Source organism: Ruditapes philippinarum, unplaced genomic scaffold, assembly GCF_026571515.1.
Source record: "Ruditapes philippinarum isolate M1 unplaced genomic scaffold, ASM2657151v2 ctg9219_1_1_1_1, whole genome shotgun sequence".
Lineage (NCBI taxonomy): Eukaryota > Metazoa > Mollusca > Bivalvia > Venerida > Veneridae > Ruditapes > Ruditapes philippinarum.
In genome coordinates, this window is record NW_026852409.1 from 14,908 (window position 1) to 38,293 (window position 23,386).

Sequence of the window (23,386 nt, forward strand, 5' to 3'; positions counted from 1 at the left end):
AAGTTGTTGAATGTCGTCAAGACTGGGGAATTTGCAGCCACCATTAAGCGGCGTTTTTTTTCTTTTTTATTGATATGAAAATAAATGAAGAAATCGTTTAATAAGAAATAATTTAATTAGATTGTACAATAATTTTACATGTATTGAACCTAATTGTATACGTTAATTATGTAAACTTGTTACAAAAAAAATCATACAAATAAATGTTAAGATACTTATAGCTATGAACATATTCTGATATATTTGAGTTTTATTTTAAATATATAATGATCGGATCGTTGCATACTAGTGAATTATATTTGACTGCACAATTCACAATCATCCTATTTTTAGAGCATCAATCCGACAAATCATAAAGATGTTTTTGGAATGCCATTGGGAAAGTTGATCTAAGCAATTTATTTTGCTGTTTATACCAATAGAAACACTTTATTTTCTACCCTACCTATCATACTTTGTGTTTAATCTCACATTTATTTTGCAAAAATTGACCTTATTATCAATAATGACAAAAGAGGCAATCTCTTTCGTGTATTTTTAAGAGTTTCAACATGGCTTTAAACTCCTTCCAGATTCATTTATGGTATGGAGTTAAAGTCAACTTTACCTTTCATATTTTACATTCTAACACTTTTCGATTCTGTCACTATACAAAAAGAAAATTTAAAACGGTATGATGTTGGTTAAGGTCTACATGTATATGCGGCTGTTGTTTATTTTTTCTCCCTCACAAAGCCCATAATGCCTCAGAAGTGCTATTATCTTTATTTCTCAAAATCTTTTAACCTTTGTTGTTATCTTGTTACAGTTTTAAAAGAAGTACTCATTTAGTTTTTTGCTCTGTTGGCAATTTGTTTACTTAAAGAGAAATAGTATTTCTGTATTGAAGTCAAAATACTATTTTGTTTACATTTTGCCGCCTTTATGACACAGTAGTTCGCATTCAGCACTACTTTCTTCGTTTGTAAAACATCTTTTACTACTAAAGCATTATTAAACACATGTTTGCCATTTCTTGACAATTAAAACAATTATGAATTTCTAAGGTATTATATGCCTTTATGGCAACAATAATAACTGTCTGTCTTAAGTATAAAATCATTTTAAAAACACACTATCAATATGCATTTGCATTTTTGTGTTGTGCTTAAATTGAGATATTAAATTGTTTATTCTTGTATGTGTATTATTATGTGCCAAATTGTGTTAACATCAAATTTATCAAAACAATGTGCATTGAAATCTGGCATCAAATTAATAGAGCTTTCGTACAAATAATAAACTTCATTTGAAAATTCTATGACAATAGTCAGTGGCCAGGAATATTCCTAAAAAATCATGTTAGCACAAATAGATTCAATTACAAGTATAACCTAAATAAAATTAAATTCTGAGAATAATCTAGAATGACTCATGCATTACCAGACAATAGTCTATAACTGCATGCCTCTTGATTGTGTTTCTTTGTTTTGTTTGGTTTAAATTTAAGTCACACCGACACAGTTCAGGTTACATGGCGACTTTCCAGCTTTACTGGTGGAGGAAGACCTCAGGTGTCCCCATGCATTATTTAGGCACAAACGGGCACCTGAGTAGAACCATTAACCTTTCACACACAAGCCGGATAACTTTCTTACATGAGAGAATCCAAAGTCCTGGACGGGATTTGAACGCACAGCAAATTTAACCAGTAGGCAACGAAGGCCCATCTGCAGTTCTGTGGGAGTCGTAAAAGGCAAAAATAATTATTACAAAGTAAACACTTACACTGATTTGCATTGTTTTGCCATTACTAAAATAAGAACAACAAGATCAACAAGGAAGGTGGCATTCATTGAACGTATCCCAAAAACAAGGACCACCGACAAGGCGCCTAGCAGGACACCAAACTGGACCGGGCACTGTAAAAGTAATTTAACATGAAAATCAATTAATTTAGATAACTGTTCCGCGTTTAATGGAATAAAAGCAAATACCAATACCTTAAATAAATCAATTATAAAGCATTTTTCAATTACATAAGCTACTTGATCTTCATGATAAAAACTAATATCATATAGCTTATTACTATTTATACACACTTCAAGTACAGGTTTTCTTTGAGATTTTTAAATGAACTTGTTTCAGTTTGCAAGTAGGTATTTTCACAGTACAATCTGTACGGTAATCTACGGTAAGCGCATCAGTTATGTCACATTTTGTTTATTTTAAGCTGGTCTGTTTCGGAGAAAAAGTCGAAACTATTATGATCGCTGCAACATCGTGGTCGTGCAAAAACGTAAGCGTAGCAATAATTCAAAACAATTTAAAAGTTATCAACACGGAACATGGAATACCTAATCATACAAGGTGCAGTTGTAAGACACTGGGCATAATTCTGAAAGCTACATGTTCGGATTTACGAAATAAGCACATCACATGCGGTACTCTTGCTAAATCTTGCTTTGTAACAGTTTTGTACATTTGTTCTGAAAATATTTACAATGTACGAACTGGTGGTGGTGATGTTGGTAGTTTTCACTTCGGATCACGACAGTAAGCCACATTGAATTCACCAGAGCACAGTACAACCACCGCATCGTTCCAGGGCAGGCTGTCAAGCAGTTTATCACTTTCGCAAGGAACTGAAACTTCTGTACATGCCAGAGCAGAGTTAGAGTGCGAATGACCGTAGAAAGGATTTCATGATCAATCACAACAAAAGTGACTTGCGCCGTCCGGGAATCGAACCCGGGTCGCCCGATTCACAGTCCAACGCTCTACCTATTGAGATAACCGGACAGATACGAACTAATGTTAGCATGTTCATTTATACCTGGCTATCCTCATTTTCGTTTGTTATAACGGACGTTTTAACACCATTTAACACTTTTTAGCGATTTTAATGCCCACATCCTAATATTAACTGAGTTATGGCCGAATGTCACAAAAAAGAGTAAATTTTCACGAACCGAAATTATGTGTTACCTGCGAGGTAGGAAAATTTATTTAATATTTGCATAAAGCAAAGAAAAGCAATGTCGTCGTGTTAAATGAACCTGATAAACATTACCAGAAAATGAAAATTAGGCCCAGGTAAAGTGATAGAAACAGATTATTATCTTTATTTAGTTATACCATGTAATAAGAATACATGTATGTGTCTCAATGTATAAAACTGCGTAAAACGTATTTTAGATTACAACTGTAACAGACTCTGGCTTGCATAATTCTGGAATACATCCAATCCACCGTGTGTATCCAGAAACGCCGGAATGTGAAAATAACGCACAATCCGTGCAATATGTAACGCAAAAATGTGCAATAAATGGCAGGATTTCCAACGCGGTAAGTAAACTGGCCAATATAATTTTTATTTAACCGAAGTGAAAAAAAATGAATGGCTACATACGGCTGCAAATACATTACTCTTTATCCCTCATCAAGATTATTTCCACGAACTTGTTTACTTTTCAAGATCAGTCGTAAAAATGATGACTTGACTATCTTTGGCTTTTGTCGACTCTTATAAGTACAACAATGCATATTATACTGTATGATTTCGATTTTAGGTAGGCAAGTGATATTTACTAAAATTAATTCTGGTAAAAATTTGGATTGGTGGTCAACGTGGTGGTGATTGTGGATAATGTCGGAAAGTGGATGATAACATTGGTGAAAAGTTTGTGTTAGGAAGTAACATGATGGAGCATTGGTAAATATTGTATTATGTAAATAACATTGTTATTCTGGAAACAGGCTAGCATCCAGGGAGAAATGAAGTATTTTATTTTGTTGAATATTTCAATTCGTAAAAATATATTTGAAAGGTTTATTCAATACATAAGTAATAATTTTAATAAGGTATAATTTACTGATGATAGGAATTGTAAAAATATAGGTTGTCTAGTTAGCTAGCAGATGGAAATGTAATGATTCTTCTCAGATACAACCCCTTGCCTGAAACTTTGCACTTAGACGCACATGTCCATGTACCAAAATAGCTGAAGTGTCGCCATACGACTTAAAACCCAACACATTAATTGTAATATGTTGAGTTTAAAAAGATCGTTTTAATGACGTAAATGTTTAGATTTTGATATAATTGTCACCGGGCCTTGTCTACTAGTATATTATTGCACTTAGGGACCCGTCTTGAAATAAAGCTGGAGAGTTGCCATGTGACATAATTGTTGTGAATACTGGAGCAATAAAGGACTTAGCAGACAGTGTAAAAGTTGATCAAGACTGGTATCGATTCTTCGAGATTCCCGGTGTGTTGGACTATTTTCCGTTCCGATGTTTGGCCACGCGGTTAACTGCATTTTTACTTTAAATATTAACATTGTACTTTTGTTGTGGTTATAATCTGTTGTCTAATATTTGTTTAAAAAGGTATACCCAATGTTACTTACATATACATTCAAATTACAGTTACTCCAATCAAAATTTAATTTTGTATGTATCCTTTAATTCTATTTTGCTGTTTTCTAATTCTCACATTAGTGTCATGATAATATCAGTTGCGATGTCCTGGCCACGCGGGTCTTCGGTTATTTTCCGCATACAATTTAAACATATTTTGCTTGTGTTATAATTAAAGTCTGTTGTATAATATTTGTTTAAAAAAAGTACTTACAATCTTACTATCATGAATATAATTATTACAATTACTTCCATCCAATAAATTACTGTATGTATCTTTTAATTCTATTGAAATTCCGGTTCCAAAATCTCCAACAACGAAACAGTTATGTACGTCCTTTATTCCTTGTTTGCATTTTTACATTTTGTACTTTTGTTGTCATTAGAATATGTTGTCTAATATTTGTTTTAAAAAGGTATTTATGTTACTAACATGTATATTCAAATTCACAATTGCTCCCATCCAAATAAAATATTGTACGTGTCCTTTAATTCTTTAATTTTATTTTGCTGTTTTACAATTGTCTAACATGTGTCATAATATTTTCCGTTGCGTTGCTACGAGGGTTGCCGGTTATTTTCTTTAAAATGTAAACATATTGTACTTGTGTTGTAATTAAAATCTATTGTCTAATATTTGCTTAAAAATGTAGTTTCAGTGCTACTAATATGTATATGTTAATTACAATTTCTCCCATCCGAAAAAAATACTGTGTCATTTAATTATATAAAACTTTTGGTTTCAACTTGTTCAATGCGTCCTAATATTTTCTGTTGCGATGTCCTGGTTACGCCGGTTGCCGTGTTATTTTCGCTGAAAATATATTGTTCAATGCTTAAATAAGTTTTTCCCATCCAAATCAAATACTGTTTGTATGTTAAAATCAAAAGTTCTCTCATCCAAATAAAATACCATATGTGCCTTTATTTCTATATTGCTGTTTACCAGTTGTCAAATGTGTGTCGTAATATTTTCCTTTGTGAAGTCCTTATTATTTCCGCTAAATGTAAACATATTGAACTTTTTTTGTAATCATAGTGTGTTGTCTAATATTGTAATGCTGTTGTCAAAATATAGTTCTAATGTAACTTATTTGTATATTTAAACCAAAATTTCTCTCATCGGAATAAAAATAATTGCTTGTCCTTTACATTGCAGTTTTCCAATTGTCCAAAATATGACCTTTTATTTTCCGTTGCGATATTCTGGCTATGTGGGTAGCCATGTATTATAGTTTGTTGTTAAAATGTGTATCTTCTAATATTTTTAAAGCAATACAGATTTATTCTCTTTTCTAATCATTGCCTAAATATTTATTAAACCTTTTTTATTTTCATATAAGGAGCTGTAGATGTGACTTGATGACAGAAAAGATTTAGTAACTTTGTAGTGACGGCCTGCATTATCGTATGTATGACTTTTTGTGTTTAAATGCCATAAAATGTAAATAAACATAATAATCTGAAATGCCTTATTTTTTCAGAGCATAATTGCTGAAAATTGGGGTATTCAATTTTCTTTTCTATTTAGTGATCTGAGCATGATGGAGGAAATCGGTATGATAGCTATATAAGTAAAGATAATGATACCCTTGAAGAGGTAAGCTTTGTTACACCGTTACAAAGCTTATATGAAATTAAAACGCGTTATTCTTGAGCAATATCATTTCTGTAATAAATTTTATTGTGTCATAAAAAGTTGACTAAAGTTGATTTCATTTGCACATTGTTTAAAAACAGATGAATGAAACAAAATAAATATGTCGTTTAAATTCCTTTTTACTACATACATCTTAAGGAAGAATGGAAAGAGTATGTCTAACAGTTGTGACATATCAATACATTTTGTATTTCTTTAATATGCCACTGTTTCTCCTGACTCCAAGCTTTTAAGTATAATCAAAGTACTTTTAAAGCAGCAAACCTCCAGATCTATGCTAATTTTCATGAAAATCTTTAAAATATGTGAAAACGTATGTGCCTTTCACATATTTCTCAGAAAAGTTGGATGTTTATGTGAGAAAAGCAAACGTTTAATTTCAAAGGCTAATGCGCAGAGAGACAAAAGCAGGTTTCTCTTATACAGATGATACTTGTTGTTCAGATATATCAAACACATGTTTGGATTTTATCAAACTATGGGTGAAATCCATATCATTAGAGCTGTAATTGGGTGTAATTGGTATTATTTAAAAGCTAATTTTGAAATTTTATAATCCCAACAGAACACAACAGCATTATAGAATTTCCACACATACTGTAACAAGAATCAAACTGTGTAGGTAATTTCATATAATGTTTTTAATTATATAGATAACTATTGGTAATTTTCACTGTTCATCAGTAATTTCAGTAACCCTAGTTGTAAAATGTGATTACATTACTTTTATATCAAAGTTATTACTTTCACATGATTTTTCAGTGTCCCATTTTAAAACTGCAACTTTGCACCACATTCATGACTATATGCAGTGACAAGATAAAAGAAAAAATAATTTTGTTTGACAATACTTTTTGCGGACATTTTTCTTTCGATTTTGAACACGGTTTACTTTTTGAGTTCGAGAGAAATTAATGTAGAAGAAATAAGAAATATAATAAACATCTTTTGCAAAACTTAAGGTGTCTGCCTCTCAAGCTAAGAATCATGGTTTCGAGCCCGACCTCGACATGATCATGATTCCTCATATGACACCAGTACTGGTTAGTTCCAGGAAGCGGACTCGAAAGTAATCGGTGTTAAACATTTAATTCCGGAATTACACGTGTATGGACACTTTGTGACATTTACCATAGAAACTGTCTGGCCACTGACTGTGGGAAAATGACTGGGGGAGAAGTGTAGCGATTTGTATGGACTCAAACCATCCAGTATATTCAAGCTAAGCAGGGTGTTTGTGATTGGACTAACTATAAAACTACACTTCTTCCAATATTGCCTAGTTCTAGTAACTAGCATGTCCCAAGCCATGATGTAAGCAGAGGGGGAGAAATGAAGTTCATAGTTCATGTATTTGTTATCTTAACACATACAGTGTACATGCCAAATATTTCCTTATTTGTCCTAAAACACACCTTATTTCAGTGTGTTAAATTTGACAATGGCAAATCCATAAGTATAGATGAAATACTATTTTCATGATCTTGTGATATTTTGATCCAGTCATAACTAGCAAATATATTTCAAGAGTTATCTCTCCTTTGATTTTTAGAATTTTGCTCAAAATATTCTTTGTAACTTATGGGGTCATTAACTTAATTCATTAACTTAACTTAATTAAAACTTTAAAAAAAGTTGTTTTTGATCATCTTTATTTCCAGAATAGTGTCCACAAATATATCTATCTAAATTTCCCTGATAATTTCCTTATATTTCCCTAACTTGACATTTTAAATTGAGGAAGTCGTCCCTAAATGGAAAAGGTGTCTGCCTCTGAACCCAGGGATTGTGGATCCGAGTCATAGTCCGGTTAAAAACAGACATGCATTAAATGTACTTTAGTTATTCTGCACATACTGGTACAGATATTGAATTACAATGTACTAGCAAAAAAATTAACTACGGCTGGTACCCCAAAAAGTGGCATTGCAAGTACCGAGGCAGCACTTAATGGAAATAAATGAAATTGTATTACATGAAAAATGTAATATTCAGAGAATACATAAAGCGGATTAGAACTAAAATGAATCTATAAAATTGTGTTGCAGTTACAGTTTGTATCTATAAAAAGCATTAAAAAGAATGTGTGAATATGTTTGTAAAGAAAGCCAGACAGCTGGGAGCAGCCGGAGTCGAGCAAGCGATGATACAGTCAAACTTGTGCAAAAGATTATGGGGTTTAATTCATGTTTTTTCATATTAGATATTACCACAATTTTCGGTTATTCCGGTTAGCCAGAACAACCTGAAAAACGGCTACTACTGAAAAATAAAAAGAAATGACGATCACTTTCAAAATAAGTTTGTCGTGTTTGATGTGTTCTCTGGTATCAGTGTGTCTGTCGATTATACTCTGGTATTTTGCCGACGTTAAGCCGAATATCGAACTGTCAATAGTCATTTCAGATCAAAACACCATTTCCGGCTGGCCCATAAGCTCCAGGTTCCATCCAGCAGAACGTCATATAGCGGAATGGTTTGTGGGTCTGAACATGTGTACTCTAAAAATAAATCGAACTGTAATGGTCAATTCAGCGTGCATACTGTTTCTTTTGACAGAATAATGTATAGTTAATGTTTTGTTAGTCAGCATTAAAGTATATACAATGGTCTATAATAGAAGGTTTGTAATACAATGAATACATTTATTATTAGACATACCAACAAACGACGAAATAATTATACATGGAAGTTGTTGGCAAGTATGAGATCTATTACATATATGGCAGATAATAGTATTCTATTCATCATATAAATGTCCTTCTAAAACAAATAGGATTTAAGCCTCATTTTTTCTCAACCAGCATTTTTTTAGAACATCCAAATGCTACTCTCAATACATGCACTTGCAATACTTCTGGAAAATGTGCCAACTGTAGACCAATCCACTTTAATGATATTTAAATGATATAATTTCACGGCGCAATGGAATGATATCCTCATTAGACAAAATAAAACTTCAATAAATGAACTTCAAAGTAAAGCTTACATTATACTAGTAATTACATTACAATGTAGTTTTATATAATTATTTTTGACAACATACTAGAAATTGTCATTTATGTACAGGTTATGTTTTATTAGTAAAAAATATAAATCTTAATAGGTCAAGAACGGCGCAGTTTTGAAATTATTTAAAGCTGACAATTTACTAAAAAGTAAATTTGCTATGATCCGTTTGAACTGCTGCAACTCCATTGGACAAAAATTAATTCCAAACACTTTAGATTTAGTTGTTTGTAAAAATATACAAAATGTTATATTTATACTTTTTCTATCAAAGAAGACGTGTTGAGGAAATATGAGACGGGGACGACAGATTTTTCTATCTGAAAAAATTATCAATCTAGTCAATTGCCACTGTTCAACATTAAGTTTAATTAGTTCAAAGTTAATTAAATGTAGTTCATAGTTAGTGTTATTTAGTTATTCATGATCATACAGGGTTTGCCGCAAAATGTTGACAAACAAACGTGTTTGTTCGCATGATCATAATAGGCCTTGAATAAAATATTGTTTGTTTCCCCTCCCGCTCCCTAACCACAAAAAAATCACGGAAACTTGAAACAAGTTATTGCCTAGTAAATATTTTTACTATATATTGGAGCATAGCCTGTCAATGAGAATCACATCTTCATATCTGTCTCATGTTTTTAATTGTAGGTATACAAAATGGGAAAATATTGAAATATGGTTCCAAACTTTAAACAGATGCTAAGCATTCACAATTAGTTTTGAATTCGCTATAAGTTTAGATAGGTGAAAAAATGTTTTTAGATAAATTTTTTATCTACCTACCTCGTACCGTACCTAAACTTGCTTTGGTTGCGGGAGAGGAAACAAAAATAATCTTAAGGCTGGCCTTACCGCAATTTTCCTCCGCGAATTGCACTATTAAAATGTATCATATATGATTAGCGGAAGCCAGCTCTTCAAGTTAGTGATAATTTTAAATGGCAGATATTATAATGGTATATGTGTCGAATACCATCCTTGACAGTTTGTGTGCATACTTACAACAATGTTTCATTGAAGGAAATAAAATGATACAAAGTGTTGACAATTTTAAAAATGTGTGAAAATACATGTATAATGGCATGATAAAGTGTTGTCTTATTCGTGAAGATATGGGAGTTAAGCAGTATCTGCTAATTGTTTTGTTTAAATGTACGTATATAAAACTTTATTTTGTTTTTCACTTAAATAAATGTTTTAATGAAATTCTCAAATAACTTAATCAGAAAAAGTTTTCAGAGTCTATAGTGTAAGGATCAAGGATGGTTAGAGTATACGTGTATAACTGCTCAGAAGTTCCTTGACCGGATATACAAACTTTAGATGAAGTATTTTCATTTGAGATTATCATGTTGGGTTTGGAAGTAATTATGTTGCTTGAAATACTTTATGTCGATCTGAAAGCTGAAGTCCATCCTAGTCGTACTAATTGTGGTACGCGATGAGATATTGTGCTAATTTATGTATCCATGTAAATAAACGAAAGTTTATCCCTGCAAATTTGAGCTTATCTTTTGCTGTTATCATGAACTGTTTATGCTATAAGAAAAATGTTCCGTATTTGTATTCGAGATGAGACAGGCCATCTTTTTACAGTAAGAATTAAAATACTATCTTGCTAGGAAGTGGTTATAACAATGATTACAGAACACCATCAAGTTATAATGTCATACAAGCCGCTGAGTCCTATTATTCATTATTTGATAAACATTTTTCAATAATTTGCCATTGGGAGTGATGCATAACATACATGAAATGTCATACATATATGTTATCACATAACACTCCTAAAGCTGAATGCTTCCAGATGAGCCAAAAATATTTCAAGGAAATTAAAGTTGAGAAAAATGTATATTAGATTTTAAGAAAAGTAAAAATTGTAAAATTCAATTAATAATTTAAATGATAAACAATGTATACATTGACTGATTTTGCTAGTGTGTGACTTTCGAAGTAAGGACTAAATATGCTAATTTTCACCTCTTTTTTGGGGGGTAATTTACGTGTATTGCAAGTGTGTTTGCAATTATTTCCTTTGTTCTCTTTACAATACATGTGTATTTTACTTTTAAAAACATTAAAAAATATGGAAAAAAATCATCAACATTATCTGAATCTGAAGGAATGTTGCTTTAAATCGATTTCCAGTCTGTTGATAAAACAAACTACAAAATTAATATTTGAATATTTTATTTATTATATTTAATATACTAGCTGTATTTTAGAGGGGAATTTCCACCTGTCAAAGTTATATTTTTGGTACATATAAAATGTTCTAAAATGGGTGAAATATGGTCTAAAACAGTTTAAAACGTTAAAAACAGACAAAACATTTACCATAACTACAATGTGATTAGCTTGCATAACAATACTTCTCGGTGTATTATGTGATATCTGGAATACTTCTAGGCCTATTTCTAGAGTGTTGTGTGATTTAGAAATAAATGAAGAGTGTGAAAAACTATTTTTTAAAACAATTTAAGAATGTAAATGTGATATATGGGAAAACTGAACGTAACAAATCTACGAGTGTTATGTGATGTATTTCGGAATACCATACTTCAAGAAAAGTTAGTGTATAACGTAATAATATAGGAAAACTATAAATGCTATTATCAATTCAAGACTTTTGTGATATATGGAAAAACTATACACCTTGAAGAAACTGGGTGTTTTGTGATGGCTTGGAAAACTTGAGTTGAAGAACAATATGAGTGTTTTGTGATATCTGGAAAAATTAAAATGCTAGAACAATTCAAGAGTTCTCTGATATCTGGGAAAAACTATACAATTCGAAAAAATCTATTACTCTTTTGTTATATCTGGGAAAACTATTGGTGTGTGATGTCTGGAATTACTGTACTTAACATTTCAGTTTGATTGAGTCTCCAAAATGACCGAGAAAATCAAATCTAATATGATTATTTATAATACTAAATTAGTTAAGTTACTAAGTTATTTTTCTTCGAACTTATTCTTATTTTTGCATTCTTTTTTCTCTATAATTTGTAGTTTGTACGGAAGTGATACTTAGTGATATGTCCAAGGGAATTACAAAGTCATGCGTGCTTAATTTCTCGTGCAAACTACCGTGCAGACTGACCCCGTCGTATCCGAATAGTAATGTGGAAGTAAGTCAATGTATTTCAGGTTCTGTTTTCAGCGTTTCTATCATTTCTGCGTACAACAACAAATTAACCCTGATGAAGGCTATTTGAAAAGCCGAAACGTAGGTCTTAAATAAATTTACTGAAACCTGGCCCACTTTTTTTTGTGTGTTTCACATTCTTTATTATTTTTATTAAACAATAAATTTAAATCATCTCTTAAAATTCTTCACATATTATATTGAATTAATGATGATGATGGTGATGATGATGGTGATGATGGTGATGATGATGATGGTGATGATGATGATGATGGTGATGATGATGATGATGGTGGTGATGATGATGATGATGATGGTGATGATGATGTGATGATGATTATGGTGATGGTGGTGATGGTGGTGGTGATGATGATGATGATGATGATGATGATGATGATGATGATGATGATGATGATGATGATGATGATGATGATGGTGATGATGATGATGGTGATGATGATGATGGTGATGGTGATGATGGTGATGATGGTGATGATGATGATGGTGATGATGATGGTGGTGATGATGATGATGATGATGATGGTGATGATGATGATGATGATGATGATGATGATGATGATGATGATGGTGGTGATGATGATGATGATGATGGTGGTGGTGGTGATTGGCAATGGTCATGATAGTGATGGTGAATGGTTATTAATATTATCATTTTCCTTTATGAATGACGTCGTCAGTTTCAATTTTAGAGTTGATTGTCCCCATCAGTATCATGAGTCAAATTGATGCAATTTTTAAAAAAGCGTTAATTGGCATATTAACACTCTAATAGATTATAGGTAGTAAAATCTTTCCTTTGTTATAGAAACAATAACTTAATTTACTTAATATCGTAATTGCAGTCATAATTGAAAAAATATCTGTGTTTAAAGAGCGATTCATTTGTATTACTCATTTTCAAGCTGAATATTTTAATTGGACTTGCCCATCTTTGAATTTTCCATTTTTAGAGAATAATTAAAAATATAAACTGATTTAATAGCAAAAAGTGCAGACCATGAACAGACTGCACGGAAGTGTCGACAAATCTTGGTCATTACTGGTTACTTGGGGTATAGCAAGATTCAAGAGATTCAAGATTTTATTTCAAAAGGCATAAACATTTTACAATGTCCGTCGCCATAAACAGAATGACGGTTACAAATAGTATATGAGAAAAGTATGTAACTGAATACAAATAATTTTTACATTAACATTCTTATATTGTAAAGAACACATATCTGATGTATTACAATATATATGTTTGTAAATAATAGTATTCTATGTATACCAATATCAGTATTTGAAAACAATCAATCATTAGTTCTATCACGTAATACATTTGCAAAGTAGATATATTTTGATAATCTATTAACAGTTCCATGCTTAGAATTTTTCATTAAAGATATAAATTTATTTAAGGTAGGCCAAGAGCAATAATATTTTGGTAAATGTTCTTTCCTTAATTCCCTATAAAATGGACAAACAAGTAAAAAGTGATATTCTGTTTCAATTTCATTCATATTACATTTTAAACAAATTCTCTGATCTCTGTCAATATTCCTAAATCTACCTTCTTCTATCATAAGTCTATGTGCTGAACATCTAAATCGTGACAAAGCTTTTCTAAACTTTGGATTTATTACTAAAGAAAGGTATTTTTCAAAATCAAAACTATCTTTTATAATCTTATACGTCTCTAATTTTGATGAATTACTAATTTCCGATAACCATTGTTGATTATATTGATCATATATACGTTGAATGATGGTTTTTAAATCAATAACATTGGGATTATCAAAAATATTAGCAAATCCTAAATTTTGAAACAATTTTTTAACATCAATCGACCATTTATTAACATATTGATTATTTCTATCTTTCATCATTAACAATTTATACATAAGAGAATCAGGCTGTTTAATTATTCTATACCAGTATTTAACAACACGTATTTTGCGTAATATTAACAATGGTACCCTTCCAAATTCACCATATACAGCAGCATTTGCTGTTTGCTGTCTTACACCCAGAAGTTGCTTCAAAAACTTTTTATGAACATGTTCTATGTCTGGTGCATTATGCAAACCCCATACTTCAGAACCATAATTGAGAATAGGCATAATCATGTAGTCAAATAATTTTAACTTTTCCGATATTTCTAGAGATACCTTATCAAAAAGTGAATTAAGTGAGTAAAGTGCCTTTAAAGCTTGTTCTGACAAAGATTTTTGTGCTTGAAACAAGCTACCGTTTGACGAAACAGATACACCTAGATAAGTAAATTTATTAACACATTTCAAAATTTGGTCATTATACATAAATACATCATTTTCTTGTCTAGTACCTTTTTTACATATCATAACAACTGATTTTTCTGGATTAACAGTGATTCCCCATTCATGACAATACATATATAGTTTATCTAGTAACAATTGTAAACCACTTTTCGTATATGAAAACAAAACTGTATCATCGGCGAACAATAACAGAAATAATTTCATATCTTCTAACGTAAACATCTCAACATTATCATCATACAAATATTCATACATATCATTGATAAAAAAGATAAACAACAAAGGAGATAATGGTTCGCCTTGTTTAACACCATTATTACAGTCAAAATAATCAGTTACAGACCCATTAACTCTAACACATGCTTTAACATTTTCATACATAGCTTTCAACATTTTGACAATTTTAGAGGAAGCTCCATAATTCAATAATTTTAACCATATACCATTCCTATATACAACATCAAATGCTTTACGAAAATCAATAAAGGCACAATATAATTTCTTTTTCTCACTATTAATAACTTTATTAATTATAGAATTTAAAACAAAAATACAATCTATGGTGCTTTTGCCGTTACGAAACCCATACTGGTACTCCGATAACAAATTGTTAGTTTCGGCCCACTTGCGCAAACGTGTATCTAACATTGAAGAAAATATTTTAGAAAAAACACTGGTAAGGGTAATACCTCTATAGTTGTTTACATCATCAGCATTACCTTTTTTGGGGATTGGAACTATCATACCTTTTGTCCATATCTCAGGATATACACTATTAAGAAACATAAAATTAAACAATTTATAAAGAGAAGGAAGTAAAAGATCACTACATTCTATAAATATTTCACTAATCAACATATCTACACCCCCACTTTTACCTCTTTTCAAAGAAGAAATAGCTGAATTTATCTCAACAATACTAAATTCTTTATCAAGTTGTTCAATAACATTTTCATCTAAACTTTTCTGATTCAATTCATCCTCAACCTCATTATTAATGAAAGCACTATTTTCCGCAAATAATGTTTTAAAATGATTGAAAAAATGTTCTTCAGAAATATCTCCAGCTTTAGATTTTTTGTTTTTAATTTTTCGTATTTCTTGCCAAAACTTTTGAGGCTGGTGCTTGGCTAAATTTTGTAGATTTTTCCTCTGTTTCCCATTATACTCAGATCGTGCTTTTCTTTTAGCTTTTTTATATACTCGTCGTTTAGTTTTTAACAATTCAAAATTTACTACAGATTTATTCTTATTAAGAGATTTATTAACAGTCCTAAATTCTCGCCTAGCGGTCTCACATTCTTTATTAAACCATGGGCTCTTATACGTTCTAACACATGTATTATTTTTATTACACGTAGTTTTACCAAAAACACTTTTAGTTTTATCATACAAAATATTAGATATTTCATTTATTCCAGCGCTAACATTAGTTTCTTTTGAAACAATACAACTAACAATGTCATTTATATTAGACAGTTCAGCAGAAATAACGTCTCGGTAATAATCAACTTTTTCATTATCCCATACAATTTTTTCACATAATGTAGAATTATTTGTAACATTACATTGTTCATAACTATTTACATTTAAATCAACTTGGATAGGACAATGTGGTGAAAAAGTATATAAATCATGTACTATAAAATTTGAATAGCATAATAAACTTAAAAAGAAAATTTTAAGACCATTTTCTTACATTTGGTTCAAATTAATGTATGTTATCCATGCAGTAAATATAGACCTTTTTACGACGCGGTCCGTTGCTATGAAAAATCGACCGGAATTAGAATTTTCTCGCGCATGCGCAATCTGCGTAGGGCAGAAAATGCTTCGCCCTACATAGAAATATAGTAGAAGTTCATAGACGATATCGAGTTAGTTCAAGGTATACGGTAGAAAATTATATGAAATAGCTTTTAACAAATATAGAAAAGATGACTTATAGCTTTGTGGCGAAGAATGTCATAAAAAGGCATGGAAAAGATACTTGGTTAAGAATTTACGATCACGGACCTGACACTGAGATCATTTTTTTAAAGAAGATGTGGAAATGTATCTATTAGCAAATGAAAAGTCAACTTATTTGCTGTGAAATAGTTCATATAAAAACAAAAGAAATTTTAAAACATGAAATCGAGATTAATTTTAATTCTGAAAAATTACCAGAACAAGTGATAATGTTCAATATACCTGATTATATTATCCTTTATCCGACTTGCCTGTGATGCAAACAGAAAAAAATTATGTCACATAAATAGATTTTAAATAATTATTTTTTTCTCTTCAAAATCTAGAGAAATTAATATGGGTTGTTTGCAAGAGACAAAACACACATTTTATCCGCTTCTTCGTAATACATGATATTTTTAATAATGCATGTCACACAATTTTTCCCTTCTCAAAATCCATAAACATTGATAGGTATATTCAAAAGTTACATAATTTATCATTTTAATAAGCGTAACTGATTAACTATATCATGGTATTTTAAAGTCCTGGTTGAATGAACAACCGTTCGCGTGCCAATCTGTTTGACACTTGCCGCCTGACCAATCCAGTTATTCTAAGGAAGTGTACAATACAAATTGTGTAATATTATGTAATACAGGGGTAATATTATGTAATACAGGGGTAATAAAGTTTTATCTATAACACCCTGCTGTTTCAATTTAAATTACTGACGAAAAAGTCGTCTAATGATACATTAAACAAACGACATGTGTGTGCCCTTTTTGACAATTGAATTATTAGTCCCGCACATTTTCGTATATCTGTTAAAAAATAAATTCACGTTTTCAGTACTTACCGCCTTTAGTCATCCCCAAATTAATGTTTTTGGGTGACATAACATGAAATTGCATTTAATAAAGCCTTAAAGAATGATAGACTGTAGACACCGTTATTGCATTTTGCCCTACGCAGAATGCGCATGCGCGAAATGCAACATTCGTTGCTATGGAAAATCGTATTGTAAAAAGGTCTATAGCAAAATATGTACATTCAAATTATATGATTAAGATATATATTACATATGTTGTTAAATATATTTCTGAAAGAAAAGAAGCCTTTCGTCTCCAGATGACTTACCGATATAAAAACATATTTAAGGTACGATGGTTTAATGGTAGACACGAAATGCTTTCGCGTGGATACAAAATGGTGAGGTACAATAAACAAATGAAGGTAGAAAAACCTGGCTTTGGCGAGTTTGAACTTAATATACTGAAACTGACCAGACGATTTGCGGATACTTACAAGTGCAGAACAACGAATGGGACCATTTTGTCAGAGGTCACAGTTGCCCTAGAACGTACGTGAAAATCGTGCATGATAATTCTATTTATCACATCACTTACCTTTGTATTCTGCGAGTATGTAATTTATTACGTCCTTTTTCAATCACAAAATCTCTGCTCTTGGATTAGTTATTATTGATATTAACCAAGATGTTCGACTGTTTTTATGGGTTTTTTTCACACTTATAATAAAACGACCACTTAGTTTCTATGTAAACCGTCTTTAAGATATCTAATGTCACATCCTATACATGTATATATGCTGTATATAGATCTAGTAACAGCACATGAAAAATAAGACACTTCCGGTTCGCTTGAAATATATACATAATGTATAAGTTTTAACATTTACCTTCACAGTTTGTTGTATTATTAGTTATAAAGATTATTTCGAAAGTTTCACTTACATCTAAACTGTTCTTACTTGTTTCAGATTTTGATTTAGGTTTGAATTTTTCATTTTTTTCAGCGTAGCAAATTTGTTACTGAAATATTTTAAGTATTAAACAACATAATTATATGTTCTTCTATCGTGTAAATTACGAGTAACATATGTTCAACGTCCATGTTTTAATTAAAAAGAAATTCAAGTTGTATTGAAACCCAGTACGTTGTGAGACAAGTGGTTTGTAGTCAACGACCTTAAAGCACTCGGCCACGGACGCCCCGTTTCATTTTCTATAACTTAACTAGCTCTATTTTAGACACTAATTAAGTTTTTTTAGTTAATCAAAAGAAAAAAATCATTACTGTATGTAAACGTATGAAAAAGAACAAAGTGTGGTAAACTCAATTTTTATTAACTTTACAGACACACCGACAATAGAAGAGGATCAATCGTCGCCAGCTCATGTTATTATCCGTGAACATTCATTAGTTGAATTAAAATGTATTTTTTCTGGGTTACCGGAACCGGATATAGTATGGCACCGAGGTTCGACACAGAAATGTAAGTTAAAATAGCGGATAATATTTGTAAAAGCTTTAATGTCAGAATATTTTTAACAACAGAAAGTAATGATATTAATCACTTTAAACGTATTGTGAAGCTTAGACTACATTATCAAAATATTTACAAAATTAGCATAGTTCTATTGATACTTCTTCTAAGTGCTTAGTGTATCGTACATATAAAAATATAGTCATTGTTTTGGAAACTGTTTAAATGTACATATACTTCCATTTGACACAGGCAAAATTTATGCAAATTTAGAACAATGAATCATCTATTATCCATTGGAAAACGCAGATATATGACCATTGATCATAATAATAAACTCTGTTCCTTATGTCTGTTAAATGTTCCGCTAACTAAAACAGACATTATTAATACTATTGTTTTTATTTCACCATTTAAACTTTATAACATTAACTAAAAATGAAAATCTTTCATTTTTATTTTGCATACAGTGGTCAATAAATTTTTATCAAATATATTTTGATCTATTTTGACAGTAATTGAAGGTATCAAGGGACCTAAATTGATAATTCGGAACGTTCCAAGATATGCCAGTGATAATTACACTTGTAAAGCAACAAACGATCGCGGATTCAAGGAAAAATCTATACAACTCACTGTTCAGTGTAAGTTTGAATTATCTCTTTTAATATCTCTTTAAAGAAAAGTTTGAATTATTTCCTTTATTATATGTACAAGTTTTGTTTTTCTCTTTTTTAGCGCAAGTTTGATTTTACTCTGTTAGCGCTCAAGGTACAAAATAAGAATTAAAAGCATTATTATTATACAAAGAAATAAAATTAAAACTTTGAATCTTTCTCACAGAAGTGAAAATGCTCAACATATCTTAAATCAATCTGTTTTGTTATCAGTAGAACATGTAGTTGATTCTTAAAGCGATAAATCATTGCTTGTGAAACATACTAAAAACCTGCTTGTGAAACATACTAAAAAACCTGCTTGTGAAACATACTTAAAAACCAAAAGGAATAAAAATGTACAGTTGTGTAGTTCTGAAATTTTAATTTAATTTATTTATATTTCCAAATGTGCTTATGAATGTTAACCTCTTTTCACAAACATGATTTATTTAAATTATTTTTATATGTTATATAAAATATTTTTATATGTTATATAACATACTTGTTGTGGTATAGACAAATATTTTAGTATGATAAACTAACTCATACTTGAACTATTATTAACTCATATGTGTGTGCTATGATAAATCCATATATGTACTATGATAAACCCATATTTGTACTATGGTAAACCCATATTTGTACTATGGTAAACCCATATTTGTACTATGGTAAACCCATATTTGTACTATGGTAAACCCATATTTATACTATTATAAAACACCATTTGTCCTAAAAGAAACCCATATATGTACTATGATAAACCCATATATGTACTATGATAAACCCATATATGTACTATGATAAACCCATATATGTACTATGATAAACCCATATATGTACTATGATAAACCCATATATGTACTATGGTAAACCCATATTTGTACTATGGTAAACCCATATTTATACTATAATAAAACACCATTTGTCCTAAAAGAAACCCATATTTTTACTATAATAAAACCCCATTTGTCCCAAAAGAAACCCATATTTATACTAATATAAACCCATAGTTGTCCTATGATAAACCTATATTTGTACTATGATAAACCAATATTTGTACTACATGTATGATATACTCATATTTAAACAATAATAAAAAAAATTTTTGCTATGATAGAATCATATTTGTACTATGACAAAATCATATGTGTGCTTTGATAAAATCATATTTATACTATAATTCAATCATATTTGTGGTATGATAAAATCATACGTGTGCTATGATATCGATAAAATCATATTTGTGCTATGATAAAATTGTACATGTGCTATGATAAAATTATATTCGTCCTATGATAAAGTCATATTTGTACTATGATAAAATCATATTTGTGTTATGATAAAATTGCACGTGTGCTATGATAAAATTATATTTGTACTATGATGAAATCATATTTGTGCAATGATGAAATCATATTTGTGCAATGATAAAATTGTTTGTGTGCTATGATAATATTATATTTGTACTATGATAAAGTCATATTTGTACTATGATAAAATCATATTTGTGTTATGATAAAATTGCACGTGTGCTATGATAAAATTATATGTGTACTATGATGAAATCATATTTGTGCAATGATGAAATCATATTTGTGCAATGATAATATTGTTTGTGTGCTATGATAATATTATATTTGTACTATGATAAAATCATATTTGTGCTATGATAAAATCATAGATGTACTATAATTAACCCATATTTGTACTTTGATAAACTCATATATATGTACTTTGACAAACCAATAAATTCATATTTGTACGTTAATTAACCAATATTTGTACCACTATTAACCCAAATATTTACTATTCAAACCTCAGATTTGCACTTTTATTTACTTATATTTATACTATGAAAAACTAATATTTTGACCTACGATATATTCTGATACAAAATATACACAGATGTCATATAAGGCACTTGAATGTCTCCACTTTGTGGTATTTTGCGTTAAAGTAATATTTGATTGCAGCCGCAAGAACAATTTTAATTTCATGTAATACTAATTTTAGTTTTACCGGAAGTAAGTGTAATGGAGTCTGTGATACATGTCGCACCCAGTGAAGCGGTGACAATGGGCTGTGCTATTCAAGCATCCCCAATGAAAGAGACTTTTTGGATAAACAGTAAGGGCCTGAGAATTAAAACAGATTGGAAATATGAGGTATAGTAGCGATTAGTACATTGTTTACATACCTTTATAAAATTTAATGTTGCTTTATTTCATGATGCCATTCATCGGCAAATACGATTCGGCAGAATGAAAATTTGTCCTTTTTTCTGGTATGACGTTGTCAACGTACTGCGAACATGGCTGAATGTGTAGTTTGAATTAGAATAGAGAAGTTATATATTAAAAGAGTTATTGGAAGAGTTATTTGGTCTTTTGTTTATTTTACTCTCATTGAGATAATTAGAATAAATAAAATTGAGTTGCGATTTTTAACTTTTTGTTTTTTTATCTTACCGCAAATTTATACCTTATGTGCCTATAAGTACAGCCTTGTTTATCTGTTTTTAAAAAATGCAAAAGTACTTAAAATGGATATGAGCTAGCCTATTGCACAGACTGTTTTCAAAAACATTAAAATTATGAAAATAATGAACACGTATTCTATTTCTACGTAATCGTGTGGACCAATAGCGATTTAATAGTAAATTCAATTTAAAAAATGAGCCGCGCCATGACAAAACCAACGTAATGCGTTTGCGACCAGCATGGATCCAGACCAGCCTGCGCATACGCGCAGTCTGATCAGGATCCATGCTGTTCGCTATCAGTTTCCCTTCTTGTAATAGGGTTGGTAAGCGAACAGCATGGATCCTGATCAGACTGCGCGGATGCGCAGGCTGGTCTGGACCCATGCTGTTCGCAAACGCATTATGTTGGTTTTGTCGTGACGCGGCTCAAATTAAGACACATGCACTGTTGAATATTTTACATATTTATACAATTTTATGTGAAGATTTGAAGCATGTAGCTTTAAGTGTATTGTGCTTTTTCTTTTCTTTAAGGTTTTAGAAGAAGAAGAAAATGATAATTTTCCAGTGCGCTTTCTCGAGCTCCGTATAAAGGAACATAGGATTTCAGTGCACGATAAGGGCAATTACACGTGCCACGCCGAGGGAGAAAATGGTGGAACCAATGAGACAGTATTACTTGTTGTGAATACTTAAAATTTAGTGTAACTATTTGAATACTTCCTGTAGGGAAGGAAAAGCTACTTGCACTTATACAGGATTAATATGGTCATGTTCGAGATCAGTATACAATTCGCCATTTAAAAAAATGCAATTTATCTTGCAAATAATCCGTACATGTGTATGTTAATAGCGGAATTCTTCGAAGGACATTAAATATGAGACATATAAATAAGAGACATATAATAAGATTAAACTTACTGCAGGGATATCACGTGGATTACGATAACGAGCGAGAATTTTTGAGATTAGAGATTCAGCTTCAATGGCTGAACTCCGGTTATAATAATTATTGTTTTGTTACTGTTAAAAGACTAATGAATAAATTGATTCTATCTAAATTGTAATTGTTTTTGTTAAAATTATTATTATTATTATTATTATTATCATTATTAATTTATTATTATTATTATTATTATTATTATTATCATCATCATCATCATCATCTTCTTCATCATTATTATTATTATTATTATTATTATTATTTATACAGTATTTATTAGATTCACGTACACTCATTTACTAATAAGACTGACAGATCCGCATGATGGTACTTCATGTATAGTTGTGTGTTTGTATATCCTCGCCACCGGAAAGAGACCATGTGGGCTAGCACTTGGTACTTCATGTATACTTATTTATTCTTGTCATATTTATAGCGATAATTTGGCGTAAATCTCACTTTATTTCAAACCATATAAAATATAACCAATGCACTTTCAGTATTTGCACCACGTGATGTCTAAATAGAATCCA

The 23,386-nt window shown here is 30.7% G+C and overlaps 1 protein-coding gene across 2 annotated transcripts; it reads left to right on the top strand.

Moving 5' to 3' along the window:
• The first annotated feature begins 9,989 nt into the window (after positions 1 to 9,989).
• LOC132759487 (hemicentin-2-like) lies at positions 9,990 to 22,977 on the top strand. 2 transcript variants are annotated; one of them, XM_060751265.1, is made up of 7 exons: positions 9,991 to 10,231; positions 12,092 to 12,210; positions 17,639 to 17,840; positions 18,638 to 18,775; positions 19,282 to 19,410; positions 21,442 to 21,593; positions 22,445 to 22,977. In XM_060751265.1, exons 1-7 carry the CDS (start codon positions 10,150 to 10,152, stop codon positions 22,604 to 22,606), a joined length of 984 nt encoding a protein of 327 aa, XP_060607248.1. In that variant the 5' UTR covers positions 9,991 to 10,149; the 3' UTR covers positions 22,607 to 22,977. The 2 variants fall into 2 exon arrangements, with proteins under 2 accessions (XP_060607257.1, XP_060607248.1); XM_060751274.1 differs by lacking the exon at positions 12,092 to 12,210 and having other exon boundaries at positions 9,990 to 10,231.
• Positions 22,978 to 23,386: the final 409 nt, after the last annotated feature.